The following is a 24650-nucleotide window of genomic DNA, read 5'->3' on the forward strand; positions in this document are numbered from 1 at the left end:
TGTATTGTAACAAGTTTTTGGACAAATATATCTATAAAGCAATTCAAACAGAACGACTTCATGCTCTAGCTTGTCACCAAGTTAACAACTTCTACAACAATCGTATAGTATGTACACAAACATTATATTTTACCTACTCACAAACTCTTGAGAAAAAAATCAATGTGACAAAAAGATGCCATTAATATTTATAGTGTTTTATATGCATACATATAAAAACCATCAATGGTAAAATCAACAAAATATCGGGAAACAGTCTAGATTTGTTGTATTGGTTTGTTTTGTAAATTTTGATTGTAAATGAAATCTAATATTAGTTGAAATCGCCAGTCGATCGGTGATGATTTATGATTTAGCTTTTTCATCGGTCAGGTGATTTGATAGCTGGGATTCTTGTATTTCTCTATGATCCATACATTTTGTAATTAGGAATAAAATGATGTGTAGCCCACGTATCAGAATATAAGACAGACTTGGAGAGACTGTTGTGACGGCTTACTGCGAACCATCGCAACCACCCAACCCGGCGCGATGACCCGACGTTTTGTAAAAACTTGTCGGGGGTAATTTTTGTGAAATAAACTCTCTCATCTAAAAATGTAATTAAGTCTAATACAGCTGATTTGAAATCCCGCAAAAACACAATTTGTACAAGATAGTGGCAATGCCTCTGACAGATTCATCACCTATTGTCTGATGGGTTTGCATATCAAAACGTGTGGAGCTAAATGGACCCTATTGGAATTGAAGAAAATGCATCTGTCATGCTCTGTGCACACACGAGATTACATATCCTCTATCTCTGTGCAGCCGTAGCGTTACACCACAGTGCTTTGTTGTTTTCAAACTAAATCATCGCACCAAAAACTGTTACTCGGCAACGATGTGATGGTATAGTATTAATGACTGCTTTGAGAGAAATAGTTGCGCCGATAGCAATAGCTCAATTGTAACCTTCCCGAGAGCGTATAAAAACAACTATTTCTCGAATATTAAAGCAGTCATTAATACTTTTATATGGCCTTTCTCTAGTTTATCTGCACGATTGTTTTGTATGAGTGTATCTTTGAGAGTTTATTTCTAGTCTGACTCTAAGCAAGATTTATTTTTAAATTTGGGGAGTGGGCCCCTGTGGGGAATATGGAGAAAAACCTGCTCTTTCATATGACACCTCACTTACTGAGTATCACCTTCAGGATCACGAGCAATATTGGTTTGAATCTCATTTTGGTAATTAAAACATCGACCAATTTAGCATGAATGCGCAATGCACTTGGACTGCATAGATCTAGATCTAGATGTGTGCAATCTCTATGGGAAGGTTTTAGCACACCATATTTTTATGGAGAATTGCACGTACCCTTTTGGTGTTCTTCACAATTAATAAAGTCTTGCATTTGATCATCATCAAGAGTTTCTTCAGCCATTTTTGCCTTGTTTGGAATTCAGTACGATCGAGATTGCCGTACGGTCTGCACTGCGCTCTTTATTAAAAAAAGTGGTAAATTAAGCTAGCGACCAATTCTTCGCACACGTATTCGCGATCGCTTAAACCAGTTTTTAAAGTAGATATTCATTGATTTTAAAAACTAAATTTATTTTCATCATTGCAAAGTTGAAACTTTGATTCGACATGGTTATCAAAATTCAATGCTTGGAAATATTCGAAGTAATGATTATTATAAATTAAAAAACCCTTGAATACAGCCCCGGCATAGCACCTGAAGAGCTCTCCGAATGCTGCTGAGATGTGTGAGATCACTGTATGGACATGATTTGCACAAGCAGACGATGTCCCATGACATCTCACACATTTTCAGTGCCTGTGTTTTAATCTTCTCTTGAGTTCTTTCTCTTACTCCATTACCGACAGGCTAAACAAAATAAGACGCCATTGTATATTCAGCCGCACACACCGCGGTATGTTCGGCGTTTCAAGAGGGAACAAATGCCGTCCTTAATATCATTCCGGGTTTTTTTTCAATTTGAAAGTCTGGTTTCTTTGATTGTTAATCAACCCCTATCCTGTGTATTTACAAGCAAAATATTTTAGTTATCAGAATCGGGTCGTATCCCCTTTTGAATGGTTTGACATGCCATTACATTTATATACACTAAACATATTATAATTTGACAAATAATAGCTTTGCAATTATGTTCATTCTTTATGGGATGTCGTCTGCTTGGGCAGTATTGGTCTATATAGTGACGTCATTAAAACATCGTTTCCGGCGAATCTCTCGTATATCCCAGCTGCTATGGAGGTGGTTGTATTTGTATTTTTATAAATCACCCGGTATGTAGTTGACATAAAAACTTGTACGGTTGCCATCTGTTAGCTTACCAGTTTCTAGTGATAAATTAGTTGACATATTTGTGATTTTCTTTGAATATCACCTTTAAGCAAAACTGAACTATGCCCGGTAACTTGATTTTTACCCTCGAACTATTACATGGGCGTAGCATTTTTCGTTTATTTATGGGAATGGCTAAAACCATGACTGCAATTTCGACCAATCAGATGGCTGGATTTCTTGAGTGAGGTATATAATCTTACATATTTGATACGCGGGGGGTAACATTGATCAATGTAAACGCGTCTTATATGGTTGGAAATATATAAGTACAGACAAAAAAAGAATTTTTCAAACTAAAATTTAGAAGAATGCGGTTTGCCAAATTGTGACATGGTAGTATAGCTCTGTCGGCCGGCCCGTCGATTTTACGCAGAAAACGAGCTTAAAATAACAGTAAATTGACTACTTTAACAAATAAATCGCGAAAGTAATTCATAATGAAATTATAATTTGTTTGCTTTACTAGAAAGAACATAGTCTTTCTCGTATTATACTAGTCAACTAGGAAAAATATGTTGTACTTTGAGCAGAATGAAGATGGATGTAAACAAAAACGTGTTTTTCACGTCATTCTTTATAGAACATGTTTGGGTAATAAATCAAGCACTGTTCGGTGGCCCAAAGGTGGTGATATGGGAGGAGATTCTAATCTCATAAAACTTTCTACATTTATTTTTCTTATCATCTCTGTTTACATTTTTTTGCAGGCCATTTATATTTTAAAAAGGGGCACTTATAAGAAGGAAAAAGGACACTAAAAGGACAGGAAAAGTGGCTCTTGTCAAAGTAAAATTTATATTTATTAAACGGGGCACTTTTCAAAAGTAAAAAGTCGCACTTACTACAAAAAAAGAGAACATTTCTGAAGTTAAAACTGGTCCGATGTAGATTTAAAAAAGGGAGATGGCTATCTTGAGGGTTTAAACATGTGGGGGCACTGTGAGAGACGCCTATACCCCCCCTTCCCCTTCCTCCCCGAGGAAACGCCTCTGCTTTCGAATTAAAGAGAGAACTCACGATTCAAAACTCTGTCGAGTCGAATAAGCTCGAATAGATTTCAAAATTCCATAACTATTTGCAATATTTCGTTTTCCATCTTTTCTCTAATATGCAATTGTGTGTTCACCCTCCCCTCGTCTCTCTCTCTCTCTCTAATATAAATGAATGTATCTTTCTATCTTTTTATTTATCTATTTACCTTTCTCTCTGTCTAAAATTCTTTTCCCTTCAAATCGCTCAGCCCCGGCACCCCTCTCTTTCACTCTCTAAATATGTTAACTATAAAACAGCTGAACGTCTTAAAATGATTCAGCACAAGTCTGACTTGTTAGAAGTTGTAATGCTGGAATATAATTTGTATACAATATTTATTAGATATAATTTTTATGAAATCTGAATATATCCACACACAAAAAATAATCAACTTTCTCCAAAACACACTTTAGTTGTTTTATAATTTTAAAAAAATCAAACACTCAACAACCAGTATTCATTGCTGTTGTTGGTTTTATTTTATAAGTCTCAAAACTTATATTGTATGAAGTTACATTGTTTCCGTGTCTGCAATATTTAATGAGGAAATATATTTTACAAAGGAAATATCTTTTGTGTTCTTGTATTTATCAAAGACATCCCTCAAAAAAATGTAAGTTTAGCGTTTGCTGTTACTGTTATACAAACTCTACTGCGAAAGAAGATGATTGAATGTTCCTTTTTGTATTTATTAATTGAAGATTGACGACATTATCCTTCTTGATTGCTTAACGTTGTTTCGATTATCTATCTTTTTTTTTACATCGGCCTCTAAAAGACAGAATGGTGCAACGAAGGAAATAATATTCAAATTGCGAGATATACTGCATATAAGTCTTCATTTTCTTACACATACTGAATTCATATTCTATTACATCGGCTAACAGCATTTATATCAACATTTTTAACATAAGAGAAAATAAAACCCAAGATAATGAATGCATTTCTCCTTATATAAATGAAAGCCAAGTAATTCCATAATCTATTTTCAATATAAAAGTAATAGGAACCATAATTACTGAATATAGAACAACATCTAAGCCTCTTCTGAGTTCTGGTGACGAGTGTACATTTCGAGAAAAATTGGCTTGAAACAAATATAAATGTTCTTCATGCAGAAAGAATTGTAAGTAGTAGATTGTTTGTGGTTTGTTTTCGGGGTATGGATTCGTAGTGTTGTTTTCCATTAGAACAGAGAAATGTAAACAAACGAACGAGAAATTGCTGAAAATCATACTTACTTAAACTATGTGTTCTATTGCCTGACACGCAATCGAGAAAACCTTTTCGACTTTCTTTTCTTTCTTTTCTTTGCTCATTACTCAGTTATTATACATTTTTATATCGAATTCATACAGCAGATAATACAAGATATCATATTTGTTATCATCGAACATTCAGTTAAAGTTTGCTTTGATTCTACAATATTTTATATCCATCATTACCAGAACCCAAGATTACCTTTTAAATGAAGATTCATTAATAAAGACAAAGAGAAATAAAAGTAACAGTTTTATATAATGAGAAAGATTCTGCAAACCATGAAGGAAATACGATAAAGACAAAAGATAATTGTTTGAAGCGAAATCAAGGGAGAAAAAGATATTTAATATGATTATCGAGAATTAATCATAGCCAGGTTATGTAAGCAAGCTGTATTGAAGTAGGTTCTTGATGCCTTTAGAAAGTAGCATTATAATGCACTGAATGTTTTCCAGTTATAAAATCGTTGTATTCGTAGATGACGTATAATTACAGTTGCATGTTGGAATGACAAAATCGTTACGATCACTATGATGATGATTGGATGACGCTCGCAATTTGTTATAAATCTACAGACTTCAAATTTGTAATGCATTTACGTTTTTATTTTGACCCCTTTTGATCAAACTGGACTCCACTTAGAAAATGCGAAGACAATTATTGTTTATGATTTTTAAAAGAATAGTACTTCACATAGTTTATCATTACAATATCGATGTCTATACACATACTTTGGCCTCCCAAAGACTCCCTAAATCAAAATTCTGAACCAGAATTCAATTCGTAAACATAATTCTTTAATACAAGCAATCATGAAAGTCGTTATAATATTAGTATCACGTGATTGTAAGGGCTCGACTGCTTCAAGTACTATTTCCATCACATGTTTAGTAACTGATTATATGTTCAAATCATGGCTTGCTAGATTGCAGTAAGATCCTTGCCATCCTGAGTGACAAACCCTAGCTCCTGTAATATCATTACAATCATAGTGGCCTTCACTGCTGTCCCTCGCTAAACAATATGTGCTACATCCTGAAGACGTTCCGTAGTAATGCTCATCGCAGTAGACCTTCACTGCCACAGTCGTTCTAACAAACATAATAAAAAGAACACACATTTCTATGTTTCCTGTTTGAAAATGCTGTTACTTTTGTGAATATCAATTCTAAATAAGCATGCTTTGTTCTTTATTATGTAGAGATAGTACAGGATTAAAGTGATTACAAATACCGTCAACACAATCATCAATCAAATCATGCATTATTTGGAGTTGGATTTTGAATCATCCCTGTAACCAACATACCTTTTCTAAAACGTTATAAAAAACTACCTAGATGCAAAGATGAATAGCACTTCGTCTGTAGACTTCACATTTTATTGTACTTGCTATGCTAATGTGATCTTCAAAATATACCATTAGGATTTTGATTTGCACCAAGCTATATTAACGATCTATTAATATACGCCTGTTTATAGCAAAAACAGCACATCAGCCCTTTCCTCAGATTCCAAGAATCCAGTTACCTTTACAGTTGAGACCCAGGCGCGTACACAGGGGGGGGGGGGGGGGGTGGGGGGTTTGGTATTTTTGTTTTTGTGTAAAAACTTCCATAACCCCCCTGTTTAAAAAAAAAATTATTATAACATTTTTTTTTTAAATTCCCATGGCTGACCTAAAAAAGCTGACCCTACCCCCCCCCCCCCATCGGAGCAAAATGTCAAATTTTCAAATTTCGAGACCCCCCCCCCCCCCACACATACACACACACTTATTCAGCGGTCGGCTGAGTCGTTGCGATTTTTTAGGCCCGATTTATAAATGTTAAAACCCCCCTTGAAAAAATCCTGCGTACGCGCCTTTTGAGACCTATAATATAATTAGAGAGTTCCAAATCCAAATTGAAATCCTTCATTTTTTTAAAGTACAGCTCGACATGAGAATAAGGCATTCATACGCAGGCGTAGCCTCTTGTCGATGGCCCTCGCTTTGTTGGAGTCCGTAAATTCTGGCGAGCGAGGCGAGTCAGAGAAACCGAGCGAGCTTCGCTCGCCAGAATTTACGGACTCCCAAAACGCGAGGGCCATCGACAAGAAGCTAACACAGGCGCGGATCCAGGATTTCTTAGGGGGGGGGGGCAAATTTGAAATCATGCGAGCCAAATATTGGTACGTAATGGTGACAGTGGCAAAATGACCAAAAACGTTTTGGGCATCACCCCGCTCTTACATGCAGGCCCCCCTGCACGTTTCTCTAAATAGGTGTGGGTGTGTGTGTGTGTGTGGGGGTGGTATTTGCGATCAGGTAGAGTGTAGCGTTAATTGGCATGGCAGGTCACGGTCACGCCTATGGCGGAGCCCTCATAGGCGCAGGGGTTTTGGGCAATAAATTACGGTCAGATAAGCATCCAGGGGCCCGCCTTAGGGCCATTGTTTGGGTTCAGGGGGCAGAGCCCGGAAGCTCAGGGGTTTAGGCATTTAATTACGGTCATATAAGCATATTTTGATACCTTATTTGTGACACTGGCAGACACAAATTGGTGTGGGGTCCAGGGGGCAGAGCCCCCAGAAGCTCAGGGCTTTTATACATTAAATAACCGTCATATGAGCATATTTTGATACCTTATTTGTGACACTGGCAGTTCACGAATTGGCGTGGAGTCCAAGGGGCGTAGCCCCGGAAGCTCAGGGGTTTCAGGCATTAAATTAACGTCAGATGAGCTAATTTTGACACCTCATTATTTTGTGCAAAGGCAGGTCAATTTTCTTTCTTTCTTTAGGAATTTACCATTTTCCAACAAACGCATATAATTTACTCAAAGAAAAATCTCGAAAAATTATGTAAGTTCAGCAACATTTGTAGATCACCGTTATCGATTTAGCAATAAACCACGTTTGAATTATATTTGGGGGGCATCTGTCACCCAAGCCCCCCCCCCCCCATCAGTACGCCAGTGCCCCCTTCCCTCCCCTCCCCGATCTACACTTTGATGGCGGGAAAAATCGCACCTGATCTCCCCTACCTTTCTTCTTTCTCTTTTTTTCTTCTTTCCCTTTATCTCCTCTTTTCTTTTCCCTTCCCTTCTTTCTCTCTGTTTTAGGTTTGCTGAGGGAGGCAAGGGCCTTCCCCCCGATCCACACGATGTTGGCGGGATTAATCGCAACCGTTCTCGCCTTCTTTTCACTCTTTTCTTTTCTTCTTCCTCTTTTTTTTTGTTCCCGTTTAGCTCTCCTCTTTCCCTTTCCCTTCCTTCCCCCTTTTTGGGGCGGGCGTGGGGGGGGGGGGGTCAAGGGTCTTTTGCCCCCCCCCCGAACATTACAACTTGTTGGCGGGAAAATTGCAGCTGATATCCCCCTTCTTTTCTTTTCTTCTTCCCTTTTTTTTCCATCCCTTTATCTCCTATTTTCCTGTTTTGTTTCCCTTTCCTTCTTTCTTATTTGTTGATGGGGGGGGGGGGGGGAAGGAGGTAACAACTAGGAGGCAAGGCCCTTTTGGCCACCCCCCCCCCATCGCCTTCTTTTCCCCCATTTCTTTTCTGCTTCCTCTTCTTTCTTTCCCTTTGTCTCCTCTTTCCCTTTCCCTTTTTTTTCCTTCTCCCTCCTTTTTTTGCGGGGGGGGGGGGCAAGGCCCGATCCCCCCCGCTCGATCCGCGCCTGATTCATACGGACTCTTATCTAGTTCGAGAAAGATGGCGCAATAAGAATGCCTAGTAAATGTACCATAAATAATCTCAAAGACGAATTGACATTTATTGAATTTGAATATGGACACTACCTACTATTTGTTCACTTACAGAGATGTTCCTGCGCCATTCAGTGTCACGTTGTGTTCTGTTGCTAAAGCTGATGTTTGATCGGGGATATAGTTGTAATCGTAGCCGTAATAATCTATCTTGTCGTCTGCATTATATGGATCAAAATCCCAAACCTCAATCTTGGACCTGAATCCAGTCTATGGAAGATACAAAATTAATAGATTGAAGATGTACTACAACCCTGTATAAGCAGACACGGCTGACGCCCCCACCCTCGAAAATGTTCAAAAAAGCAATTCCCAGGCAACCTTCACCTCACGAATATAAGGACAACGAGATGTTTATTTTTTGAAATTTTGAAACTTTTTTTTTTATTCGAGTTCCCCCCCCCCCCCCCCGTGGCGAAAATGGCACGTGAGCCCATGCCTATGCCTATGCACATGTAAAAAAATGTAAAATGTATGGATTATCACAAACGCACATTCAGACATTCGTAACGAACTAATTCTTATTCAGAAGTCTTAATAAAAGAGCGATGTAAAAAGTGGTAGGATACAAGAGAAAGAGAGAGAGAGAGAGAGAGAGAGAGAGAGAGAAAAAAAAAAAGATACAGGTGTCGTATTCAAACGGTTTGAGCACCTGACTTGAACGCAAAAGTTGCGGGTTCGATCCCTTGACACCGCACTAATATCATTTGGCAAGGCATTAATCTACATCTGCCAGTTCATACCCAGAAGAAAAATGGGGACCTGGTAGGATGACGAAAGCCTTTTTGTTAGTAATTGCCATATACCCTGAACATATGGTAGGAATACTTCCCAGGGAGGGAGTGGAGATTCAGTGGAGCATTTTCCTTGAATGAATCCGATGTCCTGGTGATAATATCTGTAAAGCGCTTAGAAACGGTATTTCGTATTAAGCGCTATATAAATCCAGATTATTATCATTATTATTATTATTATTTATAATCACTTTTACTTTAAGAAAAGATTTACTCACCGACCATGAATTGATGGTCAATACAATTGGGTTGACTAGATTGCTGGCTAGAATTGACGGGAAGCTGAAATCATCATTGTTGTCATAGATGTGGTTCGTTTGAAAGTTACCATGAGCGCAATCGGTCATATCGTTATTCCTGAATAAAGGCAGATATTAAACGGGATGAAGGCTAAACATGTGAGGAAAATACAATGAGATGTTAAAACTTGATCATTACAATTCTAGTGATGAACTGGTTAAATGTGTATACAGTCATATTTAGATGTAGGAGCTCAATTATAATATGCTGTGGTACATTATTCAACGATGAAATGAGAATGACTTTGGGCTAAAGCAAATTGTTTTCTAAATTCTTAAATTACACTGTCATCAATAAAAATTCTTCCATTCAAACAGATACTAATTCAATCGCTCAACATCATTGTCAACATCATTATCATCATCATTATATGACCATCAATGAAAAGTTATCGGTTTAAAACAAAGTTTCTTCACTGCTTCGAATGAAGTTCGTTACTGATCTCGTTTATGTTGATGCACTTGGAAATATCTTCTTTTTGATAACTTGAATGAAAATTTAATTTTCGTTCGATTTAAAACGGTGTTTGGATGACAATGGGAAATATTTGTTGACTACTTTATCTATGAGACAGTAATAAATGCCATCATGGATCTTATTACCCTCTGTAGACATCGAAGCAGAGATTGAATCTGTTGTCGCAACTACTACCACATCCGAAAATGCTGGAGTCGCAACATCCCCCGTCAAGTTCTATGTGACCGGTGTTTTCGAAGTCTACCAATCTGAAAGACACTTTCACCCTGCCATGGATCTGTGGTGTGGGAAAACAGATAATGGCATAATTTTACACGTAAAAAACTTCGGTTGTTAACACATACACACACCAAAAAAAAGTCCAAACTGAGATAACATTACAGGTTCGACTCTCGAGCCCCATCATTTATTTATTAACTTTTTTTAATAAAAGTTCTGATATTTATACGGGGTGGCACATATAACCAATTTGGTGGTCTTCCATGAGGCTCTGTTTGGTAAGAATTTTAAAAAATGGGTAAATGCACAAGCATATTAACAGGTAAAATACAAATTAATTGCTATCCTCATGAAATAACTGATCATTCAATAATTATACTTGATAAGTTACATGAAATGTGTGAAGATGTAAATAGAAATCCATTAAAAAAATGGAAATAAAGAATAAATAATAACCACGTAGCCTATTTAAAAGACGAAGAAAATAATTGAAAAAACGTACATTTTTTATAATTTGATATAAGCTTAACACACGGGATACCAAATTTTTATATCCATATTTACATTCAATTGCTCTTTAAATACACTGAGGTTGTTTACAAGATAGCTGAAAAATGGATACATTGCATGTATGAATACATGATATAACGTTAACCATGTCAACCAAATTTAATAATTTTGTAAATACGAAAATAGGTAAGCTTCGCACGAACCCCCCCCCCCCCCAAAAAAAAAAAATGTCCACTTACATGTCATCTGCAGATAAAAAGGATTTTGCGCTCTAAAAAAAAGATACCCAATTATTTATATTGGGTAAAATTGTACACTTTACGAGGGTGAAAAGGGAACATGCATGTTTGTTGGGTAAAATATGACACAGGGGTGGTTGGGTAAATATTTACCCAGCAAATGTTTCATATTTTACCCAATTGATGTGCAATATATTTGACCCAATGTAAAAGGTAAAATTTTACCCAACGACAACCATGTTCCCTTCTTGAAACAACCCATCCTGGGTACTCGTTTACTTTGTTGTTGTGTAATTTTTTTATCCAAAAGTTGGGTAAAATTTTAACCCAACCTTTTTTAAATTTACACAGATTTGGGTGAATAGAAAATTTGTCCGAGGAGTTGGCTGGAAAGGTACATGTTATATGTGTTACACAATTTGTTGTCCAGAATTATGTGGAATTTCAAGTCCATATTGAGAAGATTTACATGCATTCATGCAAATGAATGCTGCGGAAAGACACAAGTGCATGATCGTAGTCTATTTCGAACAAAGTCGTCCATCTTCTGTTGATCTTGAACACGATTACGTAGTCGATGAACAGCTGATTCGGAACGACCGACCACGCTAGCGCTTCAATCATAGTTTGTAACATCAGTTGTGTCATAATACCAACGTTTAGGTGTCAAAACTTGTGTTTACCCAACGCGTGGTTAAAATACTAATCTGCATCGTTAATTTCTTACCCCAGAAATGCGCTCAGTCAAATTTTGATATGACATTATGGCAAGTGTAATTCAATTTCAGAGGGACTTCATGTTGAGCACAAGGTTGGGTAATACTTTACCCAACTTTTTAAACAGCGATTCTGCATAGCACAAGTTTGCACTCTATTTTTAGAGTGTGTAGTGTGTTTAAAACTGTTCAAAGTAGGTGACGTCTTGATAAAAAACTTTCAAGTTGGTTCCATACTCTAATTCCAGAAATTAGAGGACTATTTTTATATGTGTCCATCCTGAATTGTATAGTTGTATGGTTGTGTACGAGGCGAGGGTGAGGGCCAGCGATGGAGATTGTTTTGAGAGTTTGCAGCCCCCCTTTCGATAATCCAGTTAATATTTAAAAATATTAATATTCGAGAAATCGTTGTGGTGTGATAGTCACCTTATTGGGCAAAGATTTCCTTTTTTGCTCCTCGCACGCAATTCTCAAAAGAAGTGAATATTCTGGCAAGAGATGTCAGCACCGGTGACAAATTTGTGCCTGTATAGCTCTGCAGATTCGACAGCCTCTGAATTTCTAAATATTTGTTCGTTGAAGTAAAATGTTCCCAAATTAGGAATAACATGTATAAAGCAGTTGGAGAAAATGAGGACACGCGTGCACGAACAACAATGAATTATTTATCATATTCTGTTCGCAAATAGTGAATCTCGACGGGAACATTCGGTAGAAACTTTGGAAGCAGGGATCGGAACACTGGATTCTTGCATGACCCTAAATTCGGTTTCTTTTATTGAACTTGTACATACAGTTTTGTGGCAGTAGTTCTTGTAGCACATTAGTCAATTGGTTTGTTGTTCCTTTCTTCCTTCCCGTTACTTTCGAGCCTGTTTAATAACCTGCTTCTGTTTGTTTAAACAATGCAATCCAAAGGGAACCCATTGCTGACGGGAGAGGGGGGGGGGGGGGTAATATCTTTTGTACATTTTCATTTTTCTTTTAATACTTATGTTCTTGTTTGTTGACATGAAGCGACCGCGTTTCCTAGGCCTAAACATAAACCAAACCCTTTAAAAGCCAAGTTCACTCAAAAAAAATTTGCTTTTAATAGATGCAGAAAAGAAGAAACAGAGGAAAACAAATTCGAGTAAAAATCGGATAACTAAAGGAAGTTATGATTTTTTGAAAAGGTATGAAAAAGTATGGAACAATGGAAATCACTACACAATCTGCCAATTTGGTTATCAGATTGTGGCGTCATTACTTCACTGTTTATCAATTTCTTTATATATTTTTATCCCATTAATTTCCCTTTTTATCCCCCAAAACCTGATTTCCCCATGCCTTTGCCCAGGTTATATGATTTGTATCATATTGCGTGCATGGTATTTCACCTGAGACAAATTAAGGATTTGAAAGTGATCATATTGTAATTTAATTATATTGCATAACTTTTCTACTTATCTGAAAAAATAGAGACAACGTGCATCTGAGACGATTATCATAAAATACAAAATATGAAAGAAGCTTGTTAAGGGGTTTAAACAATTATTGCTGAAGGATACAAGTAGAACATACATGTAGAGGCGTATCTAGGATTTTAGAATGGAAGCGGTTCTCTTTAAATTACTCAAGTCAATAAGCTAAACCCATAGCCCTTCCAATAGTCCGCCTATAAAACAAAAAGTTTAGATCATGATGACATTCCATAAGAACATGATTTGACACGAATATATTTTACAAGTATACTTCCTCATTTATTACATATACACTCCTATGTAATTGTCACGATTGGGTCTCGATCATAGCTGATTTTTAAAATAAATGACAATTATTGGGGGTGTAAACTTGTTTTTGACTCACACGGTAGAGAGACAGAGGTGAGAAAACCGTGATGCAATGCTTTCAGAAAAGTCAGCATCACATTAATCGCACGATAACGACAGTCCAACAGAAACACAGTTTAAAATGTTATTAACATGTATTACACTCAATAGTTAGATTTAAGGAACGTCATTTACAAGTATAAATTAATCAGTCAAGTCCATCTTTTCATGATGACATTAGGTGACAAGAATATTCTAGAAAAAGCACTTACCGTGACAAGTTAATCGCCAAAGTTTTATGTCCTAAGTCCTTTTTTTCTTATTACAACTAAAGCTATGAATAGAAATAAGACTCATGATTAACGACATTAACTTAACTCGCCCTGTTAATTTTAGTTTGTAATTTCCGCACGCAGTAACGCTTGTAAATATACAAAAATGCCATACTTGTCTTGAAACTTACAATCCTCTTCTCTCTCCGTTGATTTTTTTTCTCATGAATCTTAATCGTAAACTTGATAGTCCCCTTCCCTTATAGTACATCGCGTTCAATGAGATGTACAGTGTACAGCTGTAAAGTTAGGATATTTTTCTGCTGTGTCCCTGATTTTGTTTGAAATAACAACCAACATGGCATCGACTTCGAGACTTGCGAAGAAAAGGAAAGTTTCTGATGAAGGCAGAAACTTTAAATCAGATTGGTCTTTGAAGTATTTCTTCATGGAAGAAAAAGGTCACACTAAAAAGGTAAGCCTGATTTTTGTTCTTCACTGATTTTGTTGTTTGCAAAATTGTTTGTGTGTACACGTCATTGCGTGAGTATGAGGGGGAAGGGGGAGAAGACCCGGAGAATAATCACATATTAGGACATAAAGGGTGTGCCGCTCTAATTGGTCACTTTTTCACACAAAAATACGTAACCGTAAAAAAATACCATCAAAAATGGGTACGTTTTTTTTAATAATTTGCAAAATTTGCAAAATTTTCAGTTGTTTCAGTTGTTTGCCATGCAAACACCAGAAAATGTGAAAACTATGTCTTTTTCGAGAAAAATGCCCCCAAAGAAAACCTTAATAATTGGTAGTGTTTTCGAGGCTTGAGCGGCACCCCCCAATAAACAGAACACTAAAAAGTAACCTCTTTTGGGAGTGTATTTTAAGTGATTTTAAAGTACAGTGCCTTTTGAACTAGATTTAAACGTTATCGACACGTGCCTTCATTTAAACAAAAAAAGGTACTCCTGTTCACGTTTTCATCTAACCTAAAAACCACCAGTTTATCACGCGACTAGAGTAACGTGATTCCACTTACCTCTGTAAATCAAGTGTTTATGACCAAATAACCACTTGACCAAGCAACGAGTTTTTTGTCAGTTAACCGATGGTGGCGATAAATACGTAATTATTTGGTCTTGTAAGCACCTTTATTGATTGGTTTCACAGGTTATCCAAGGTTAATGGTAATAATCACGTTACTTACACCGGCTAATCGTCTTATTGTTCTGTCCGTGAATCTCTGGTTATATTCAACAAGTAATTCTGAGGTGTCTTACACACCTCTTTGAAAGGTTTCAAAGTTACCATAAATTTCTTGGTTATGATCACGTGGCTCAAGCTGATTACTAATCCAAGCTGTGAAAACGTGATATGTAGGTGTGAAAATTAGTAATTATTAAGTGTTTTAAAACACCTTTTTAAATGGTAGTCAAAGTTGCCATAAGTTCCGCGGTGATGATCTCGTGACTCAAACGAATTATTAATCTAAGCTGGTCATACGTGACTTTTAGGTGTGAAAAATTAGTCATTATTAGGTGTCTTAAAACACTATTTAAATGGTTTCAAAGTTACCATAACTTTCTTGGTGATGATCACGTAGTTAAAACTGATTACTAATCTAAGCTGTGAATCCGTGATATTTAGGTGTGAAAAATTAGTAATTATTAGGTGTCTTAAAACACCTATTTAAATGGTAGTCAAAGTTGCCAGCAGTTCCGCGGTGATGATCTCGTGACTCAAACGGAATATTAATCTAAGCAGGGCATACGTGACTTTTAGGTGTGAAAAATTAGTCATTATTAGGTGTCTTGAAACACCTATTTAAATGGAAGTCAAAGTTGCCATTAGTTCCGCGGTGATGATCTCGTGACTCAAACGGATTATTAATCTAAGCTGGGCATACGTGACTTTTAGGTGTGAAAAATTAGTCATGATTAGGTGTCTTAAAACCCCTATCTAAACCGTAGTCAAAGTTGCCAGCAGTTCCGCGGTGATGATCGCGTGACTCAAACGAATTATTAATATAAGCTGGGTATTCCGTGTTTTCCATGTGTGAAAATGAGTTATTCTTGGGTGTCTTGATGGTTTCACAGTTACCATTTAAGTTCCGTGGTGATAATCCCGTGACTGTTGGCATATTTCTATGTTCACCAGTTGATAACTGACTGTTGGCATATTTTCATTGCACCAGTTGACAACTGGAGTGTGCATATTTCCAGTTGCACCAGTTGATGACTGAGCGTTGGCATATTTCGAGTTGACCCAGCTGACACCAATTCATTTGCATATTGAATATGGGGTGCGTGCAGATCTATGTTTTTTAAACAATTTATCTGAATTTACAGCATATTTCTTAATTACTGATGATTTAGTTATATGCAATTCATTTCGAAAATACTACAAATATAAATTACCAGTTATTAGGACATTTCGCTACTTCGTATAAATTACATTTAGTTAAACATGAATAAGGGAAACATTAACTGTGAACTAAAATAATTTCAATAAAGTACAAGTATACCAAATTTGTTCGATTAATTCAATTATGTAAGTCTACTTATTACCAATGCCCTTACATTGGAAATACAGACGTACCAGTATTGAAGTTTTGTTGCTGTTCAACTGGTTGGAAGTTTTACCAAATTGTTCTCATGGCTCAGCTAGACCAGTTGAATTATAACTGGCCTGGATCAACTGGATCATTTAGCCCATTTCAATTTCCAGGGTTACCAGTTAGCATCAAATGGTTCATCAACTGGACCAGTTGCAACTAGCTTTCTCTTCTGGGATGTTTGCACCCCCCCCCCCCCCACCCAACCCCCTCTAATCCCAAACTGCTTCCTGCGCGCCTGGACGTAATTATGGAAGATCCAAGACACGATGTTCAGAAACGGGATGAGAACGTCATTATTTTGGTTCATTTATTGTGTAACATTTGCGTAATTATTGGGTTGAACGCGGGTTACAGTAACGTATTACCCTTCGACGTAAATTTCACGTGAATGAAGAACATGATTCATCTCAAATCAGCCTCGTAATATTCACGTGAATTTCACGCAGATATTTTGACTAAAACTATCACTAACGCTTCACGTGTTTCTGTGACGCGATAATTTCGTGTATGAAGATGTAATTTTATAACAAAACAAACACGGGAGTATTAGGTTTACAAACCATGGTCTCCAAGGTAGGGATAATCACGTTATTATAATGGTGATATCGCAGTGACAATTGCGTGATTTAGTGTACGTGTGTTTTAAGTTACCTAATGCAATAAACGTATTAACACATTTACGTAAATGTCCGGTGTTTGAAGAACGTAACTCTCCTCAAGTCGATACCTTGATATTGACGTGATTTTCACGTGATTTTGTTTATTGGGCCCCGTCCAAACCAAATCTGAGTACCCCCCCCCCCCCCACCGGGAGAAGACGGCCCTCCAAGTTATGCAAATCGTTTACTGTGGCCCGCGAGCTTTAAAAGGTTGGCTACCCGTGGGTTAAACTTATCATAATATCACGTGAATATGAGTTATCATCATTGCATGTCCTCTTCCCAATTTTGTCCTGTTTTTTTTTTTTCCCTAAAAGAATGGGCATATTTTTCATTATGACATCAACAAAGAACCCTTGCATAATACACTGGTGCATATCAACGTAATCAAACACTTTCAAGATTTTCAATCTCAACTACATGTACTTGCCATCGTCAAGTAACAAAACGCAGTAACTGCATGCCATTTATACACATTACGCAAATCAGATACCTCTTGTAATCAAGTATTTTACCACAAAAATGAGAGATCGGAAAAAATGAATCGGATTTAGGGTTAAAGTTAAATTTGAGTTCTGGTAAAAAAAGAAAACGAATTCTCAGAGAATCAAACGAAAGTTACACTGAATGTGCAAGATTACAAATAAATGTCATTTTCCAAACAATTTTGGAAGAAAATGTATACTGGCTGAGTAATGAGCATAGAAAGATAAGGAAATCAAGGTAATTAGCCCCGACATTTTTGTGTAGTCCCATGTACATCTTTCTGTATACAGTGCTTGTTACTTTACCGAGGCTGGGCCAAGTTTATTATGATTTTGATGACTCCAGAACCTTGCAGTACACACAAATACTTAATGGTACATGATCAACTTGTTCTGATCAATTCCACACCTTTTCTTTCAAAATGCAATCGCATGACCAGAGCTCAACTTTATCTTTAAATAGGAGTAATATATTACAAAAGAGGGAAAATACACATGCTTGAAATAAGGAAACTCATGCTCTTACCTGACCTGTTCCCGTCTGATGTGCTGAGAATGTAATAAAATGTAAACAAAGGTTCAATAGGGTCAATTTTTGTTACGAAGTTTAATCATCTTAGAAATGTAAACGTAGACAGTGTCCTATTATTCAAATTATGCAAGGAAACCCGTTTACTTTCTAGACTTCCCTTTAAGACACCATTGAGTGACTTACTGACTTCTTTTTTTTCTGTAAAAGTACATGAGCATTAGCCTACATCAATAGCCCACTTGTCGTAATGGCCCAAGTTAAAGTAGATATTCATTGATTTTTAAAACAAACTTTATTTTGACTATTGCAAAGGTGAAACTTTAATTGGAGAAGGTTATCAACATTTAATGCTTGGAAAAATTCGAAGTAATAATTATTATCAATAACAAAACGCTTAAAAAGCAGCCCCGGCATAGGACCTAAAGAACTCTCCGAACGCTGCTGAGATGTGTGACATCACAGGTTGGACATGATTTGCACAAGCAGATGATGTCCCATGACATCTCACACATGTTCAGTGCATGTTTTTCTCATCTTCTCTTCAGTTCTTTCTCTTACTTCACTATCGTCAGGCTAAATGTTTGATCTATTGCCTCACTCTAAACTCCGCGCATGGTATTATTTTAATGACAAATGCAGCGATAAAAAGTATTTAGGAATCTCACGCCATTGTATTTTTAGCTGCATACACGGCGGTATGTTCGGCGTTTAAAGAGGTAACAAATGACGTCCATACTATCATTCCGTTTTTGTTTTCAATTTGAAAGTCTGGTTTCTGTGATGGTTAATTAACGCGTGCCCTCTGTATAAACAAACAAAAATATTTTATTTATCATAATCGGTTTCATATCCCACTTTGAATGGTGTGAAATGCCATCACATTTCTATACACTAAACTCATTATACTTTTGAGAAAAATAGAATTGCAATTATATTCATTGTTTATTGAGTGTCGTCTGATTGGGCAGTATTGGTGCATTATGTGACGTCATTAAAACATCGTTAATTTTCTGGCGAATCTCTCTCATATCCCAGATGCTATGGAGGTGGTTTAATTTGTATTTTTATAAATCACCGAATATGTAGTTGACCTAGAACTTGTACAGTGGTCATCTGTTAGCTTAACAGTTTCTAGTGATACACTATTTGACATTTTGTGATTTTCTTTGAATGTCCCCTTTAAACTGATTGAATCTTTGCGCAGTACAAAATGTACGACCATTCGGTACAGTGGTCTGAAAAATCAGACGATTACTATAAAATCATTGCAATCACTAAAGTCGTTTCAACAACTAATGCTAGTCATTTTCCTTTAAAGCCCGTCTGTACTAATTTGGCCAGGAGGGATTAGACCACCCAGCGTGGTCACTGACAGATGATTATCTCATCAACTCAGCTCTCAATTAACATAAAAAAAAGAGGATCAGGGGGGACCAACGGGCACCGCTTTGGCACTGTTTCTGTATAGAGGGAGCAACTAGCTACAAATAGTACAGTGGGGCTTTTCAACATTTTCAAGCCCTTTTGTTTTGAGGAAGGTTTTAAATTAGTGTTATCTTTCAAATGCCGTTGGAATTTAACCTTTTCATTTTTGGGCCTGCAAATGGTACATAGTGCTTTAAAAGTATAAGGACAATAGACTCAGTCCCCTGTTAATAATTGTCTTGTCCTATACATTGTTTGAATTTTGTTCAATTACTCATTTTGCGTAATATAGGTAATAAACGAAAGAGCTGATCTAAATTTGATGAATGACAAAATAACATATAACATATATCCTCTATCATTTCACATTTCAAATAAATGCTTTCCACCTTTTTAAAAAAAAAAATGGATTATTTATCTCTGTATACCCCCTCTGCGTCTTAAGCTATGGTCACAAATCAGAGCAACGACCGACCGATTAGTAGCCTGCTCGGTCGCCGCTGGAATTTGGGCATCGCCCAACGATTTTTTTTTTTTTTTTTTTTTAGAAGTCGAGCAGGCTGTAGAGCCCTGGCGATGCCTGGGCGGTGCCCTGTCGATTTCCCGTCGGTCGCCGGTCGATTTTAGGTCAAAACTGGGCGAAATCGGAGAGCTTCTCCGGACGGCATCGCGGCAGTGACCGAAAGATGACCCAGCGAGACCCGAGCGGTCTCCCACCGGCCATCAGCTAATTTTAAGGAAACTGCCCAGCAGCCGGCCGGTGATCGGCTTGGCGCTAAAATACGCTCGGTGCCCGGCGTTCGCCGCCCGAACACCGACCTAATCGAGCGTTCGCCGTCGAGCGATTTAGGTCAAATATCAAAACCGCTAGGTCAAAGGTTGCTGACCGATTTTAAACTCGCCGCCAAGTGACCGACTGATCTTCCAGCGGGAACCGGGCGGCGACCGGGCGGCGAACGCTCAGCAGCCTTTGACCTAGCGGCTTCAATTTTTGCCCTAAATCGCTCGAACGCGATCGCATAATTAGGATTATGCCCGGACGGCGAACGCCCGGGCACCGAGCGTAATTTGGGCGGTGAGTGAAAGTGAGCAGGCGCCCGGCCCCCCACTCAGTGTTATTTAGGGTACGCATATGCTCGTTCCTTCTTTTTGAAAGCACCCCCTATCTGAGGACTGCCAACATTTCCGAACCCCCCTTTCGCGGGCTTTTCCTGCCTTGGAGACCCCCCTAAATCACGAAAAATGCCTAATGTACCCCCCCCCCCCTTAATTCGAAATAATTTCTCAGGAGTCCAAAGACATTAGAGAAAAAAAGAAAAACACCCCCTTTTTAAGAAATCTCCGGGTGAAAAGTCAAATACACCCTTTTTTTTTTTTACAATTCTCGGGCCGGACTTTGTCGCACGAAAAGTACCCCTTTACCGGACATTTTGGCAACACGCATGCGGTCATTCCGACCCCTGGGTGGAGGGGGGGGGGCCGGGAGCAGGCGCCGCCCGAATTTTAACTCCGCGCTTAAACTTCTGCAGCGACCGAGCGATGCCCTAAAAACAAGCGGTGCCCGGGCGGCCGCCGCTCGCTGCCTGGTCGAAATTTGCTCTAAACTCGCCGCCCGGCCGCCGAGCAGGCTTCTTTTAGGTGATGTGACCATAGCTTTAGTCCACAATACCATTATAAAGATCCATTCGATTAACCATACACTCACGTAGTTCACAGTTGGTTCCTCCATACCCCTCTGTGCAATTACACGTAAATTCATTAACGCCATCTTGACAAGTGCCATTATTCAGACAGTCCACTCCGATACATTCATCGATATCTGCACCACAGAAACCACCGGTGTAACCTGGAGCGCAGACACACTCCAGAACGCCAATGTTATTTTCACCCAGGCATGTTGCACCATTGAGACAGGGGTTAGAGTTACAGAACTCGATCTCGAAATCACAGTTGGCACCGCTATACTCTCTTGGACAATCACATCGATAAAGGTTGAGTTTATTCTCGCACGTGCCTCCGTGTTCACAGGGGTCTGAAGAACACTCGTCTATGTCGTCGCAGTTCTTACCTGCAAAATTAATTTTGAAAGCCTTTTGAGTACGTTAAAATATCGTACCTGATATTATTTTCTAGTTTTGTTTTGTTTTTCTTCTCCTTCTTCATATTTTTTGAAATATCGAGATATGTATTGTGAAATTAAAAAGCACGTAGGTGCTAACTAAAAGTGTATAAATTATCATCTGTAGATGTATATGTTGTTACCTCGTGTACCAGATGGGCAGTTACAGCTATAATCAGCCAAGAGATCTGTACAGACTGCGTTGAACTGACAAGGATCTGAATCACATTCATTGATCTCCTGTTAATGAAATAAAGAAGACGATTGATTTAATTGGTTACCATTACTTGGTAACAATTATAATATAAATTCAGTAAATACTCACAGCCGACGAAAGAGGGGGGGGGGGGGCTATAAGACGATCTTTAGCACCCCCACCACATTTTGAACATATGTAAAGGTCAAGGTAAACAAGCGAAAGATTAACTGCTAAAAAAATACAATAATATTCTACATTAAATACTTTCTGCCCACCACTGACCACTGTCTCGAGAAACATGATCAACGTACACATTTTGAGCGGAGATTCTCTAGCGGAATAAGGGAAATGTTTGAATATTAGGCCAGACTACTAAATGTTCTTACAAAAATGATCCAAAGCACCTTTACTAAGGCGCCGTCATGCTTCGTGATTTGAATTCCAAGTACGATTAGGGAGGCCCTGGTACGACACTGAGCTAGCTCGGAAAAGCACTCGAAGAACAACCTTTGACGTATATAGGGCCTATTATGTAAAATATATCGGATCTATTTACTATTATTATCTGTATGTTTTTTGTCTTTAATACCTTATTCTTTAAGTCACTGTCAATCTTCGTCATTAAATCTGTTCTTACGGGGATTGGCTCTTTATTTTTGATCGAAATTGAAACTGAAATTGAACAGAAGTGGTGGTGGTGGTGTTTATTTTCATCCATGGTAAAAGTTGAAAAAACACATCAGGTCGCCATTGCGAAGAGTGCGTACACACTACATACATGTAGCTAGACAGATCGTTAGCTCTACACACGTACACCATCAACCATTAAAATCCTTATCCAAATTAATATGTTCAAATCATGGCTTACAATATTGCAATAGGATCCTTGCCATCCTGAGTGACAAACCCTAGCTCCTGTAATACCATCACAATTATAGTGGCCTTCACTGTTGTCTCTCGCTAAGCAATATGTGCTACAGCCTGAAGACGTTCCGTAGTAATGCAGATCGCAGTAAATCTTCAGTGCAACCCTCGTTCTAACAAACATAATAACAAGAACACATATTAATAATGCTGTTACTTTTGTGAATATCAGTTCTTAAGAAGTATGATTTGTTCTTTATATCTAGAGATAGCACATAATTAAACTGATTACAAATACCGTAAACACAATCATAAATCAAATCGTGTATTACGTGAAGCTGGATTTTGATTATCCTTTTAACCAAACAAACCTTTTCAAAAACGAGAATTTCATTACAAATGTACATAGATGCAAAGCTGATGTGTTACTACTCATTAGTCTTGTTTGGATGTTTCTAGTACACAAGTTTGATCATGGGCAGATAAATGGCACTTCGTCTGTAGACTTCTCTTTTGATTGTACATGCAATGTCAATGTGATCTTCAAAATATACACTGTACCATTAATACCATTAGAGTTTTGATTCGCATCCTCTTCGTAGCAAAAACAATAGCACATCAGCATTTTCATCAGATTTCAAAAACGCAGTGTACATTGCAGTTGAGAACTAAAATACAATTAAAGAGCTCCGAATCCAAGTTGAAATCCTACCTTTTTTACAGCACTGCTCGGCATTAGAATATGGGATTCAAATGGACTCTTATCGACCTTTGTTCCCTTTTGCGCCTTAGAATAGAAGTTCTAGAAAGATGGCGCTATAAGAATGCCTAGTAGATGAACCCACAACTAATATCAAAGACGAATACAGTTAGTACAAGTTTAATCAACTTACAGAGATGTTCCTGCTCCATGCAGTGACACGATGTGTTCTGTTGCCAAAGCTGATGTTCGATTGGGGATATAGTTGTAATTGTAGCCGTAATAATCTATTTTGTCGTCTGCATTAAATGAATCGTGATCCCAAACCTCAATCTTGGACCTGATTCCAGTCTACGGAAGATACAAAATTAACAGATTAAAGATGTACAACAACCGTGTATAAGCAGACAAGGCTGATGCCACACCCACCCCGAAAATGTTCAATAAAGCAATACCCGGGCAACCGGCACCTCACGACTATTAGGGTAACAAGATTGGCTGAATGTGTATTTTTATTTCAAGTTTATTGCATGTGATGGCTAAGTCTTTCTTACCATGATTAAGTTTTCTATCCACCCCTTCGTATTCTCGCGAGATTTTGAAACTGGAAAGTTTATATCCGGGCTACCCCCGCCCCCTCCCCCGAGGCGAAAATGACACAAGAGCTCATGCTGTGCACATGGTACATGTACAATAATTATGTGGATTATCATAAATGCACATGGAAACATTCGTTTCGAGCTAAGTCTTATTTAGAAGACTTTACAAAAGAGCGATGTAAAAAAATGGTAGGATAAGAGAGAGAGAGAATTAAAAAAAAATACAGGTAACGTATTTAAATGGTTTATTAATTAAAAGCACTTAATAACTTGAAATGCAAAAGTGGAGGATTCGATCTCTCGACACGGCACTAATATCCTTTGGCAAGGCATTAATCTACATTTGCCTGTCCGTACCCAGAAGAGAAAGGGGAACCTGGTAAGATGGCATATGGCCTCTCGGTGATCAAATGGTAAGAAAAACTTCCCAGGGAGTGGAGATTGTGCGCAATTCCAGATTATTATTATTATTATTATTATTATTATTTATAATCAGTTTAATTTTTTGTTTAAAGACGTACTCACCGACCATGAATTGATAGTCAATACAATTGGGTTGACTAGATCGTCGGCTAGAGTTGACGGGAAGCTGAAATCATCATTGTTGTCATAGAGGCGGTCCGTTTGAAAGTTGCCATAAGCACAATCGGTCATATCGTTATTCCTGAGCAAAGGCAGATATTAAACGGGACGAAGGCTAAATATGTGAAGAATAT

At 37.8% G+C, this 24650-nt stretch overlaps 1 protein-coding gene across 1 annotated transcript; it reads right to left on the bottom strand.

The window, feature by feature from the left end:
- Positions 1-3845: 3845 nt before the first annotated feature.
- LOC585137 (delta-like protein B) lies at positions 3846-24593 on the bottom strand. Its single transcript, XM_030973624.1, has 10 exons — positions 24460-24593; positions 23529-23686; positions 22640-22808; positions 21716-21812; positions 21159-21521; positions 18023-18045; positions 10091-10242; positions 9407-9545; positions 8447-8604; positions 3846-5743 (listed from the first exon to the last, which is right to left on the bottom strand). Exons 1-10 carry the CDS (start codon positions 24586-24588, stop codon positions 5551-5553), a joined length of 1581 nt encoding a protein of 526 aa, XP_030829484.1. The 5' UTR covers positions 24589-24593; the 3' UTR covers positions 3846-5550.
- Between the last annotated feature and the right edge of the window lie 57 nt (positions 24594-24650).

Source organism: Strongylocentrotus purpuratus, unplaced genomic scaffold (assembly GCF_000002235.5).
Source record: "Strongylocentrotus purpuratus isolate Spur 01 unplaced genomic scaffold, Spur_5.0 spur5_scaffold_6, whole genome shotgun sequence".
Taxonomy (NCBI): Eukaryota; Metazoa; Echinodermata; class Echinoidea; order Camarodonta; family Strongylocentrotidae; genus Strongylocentrotus; species Strongylocentrotus purpuratus.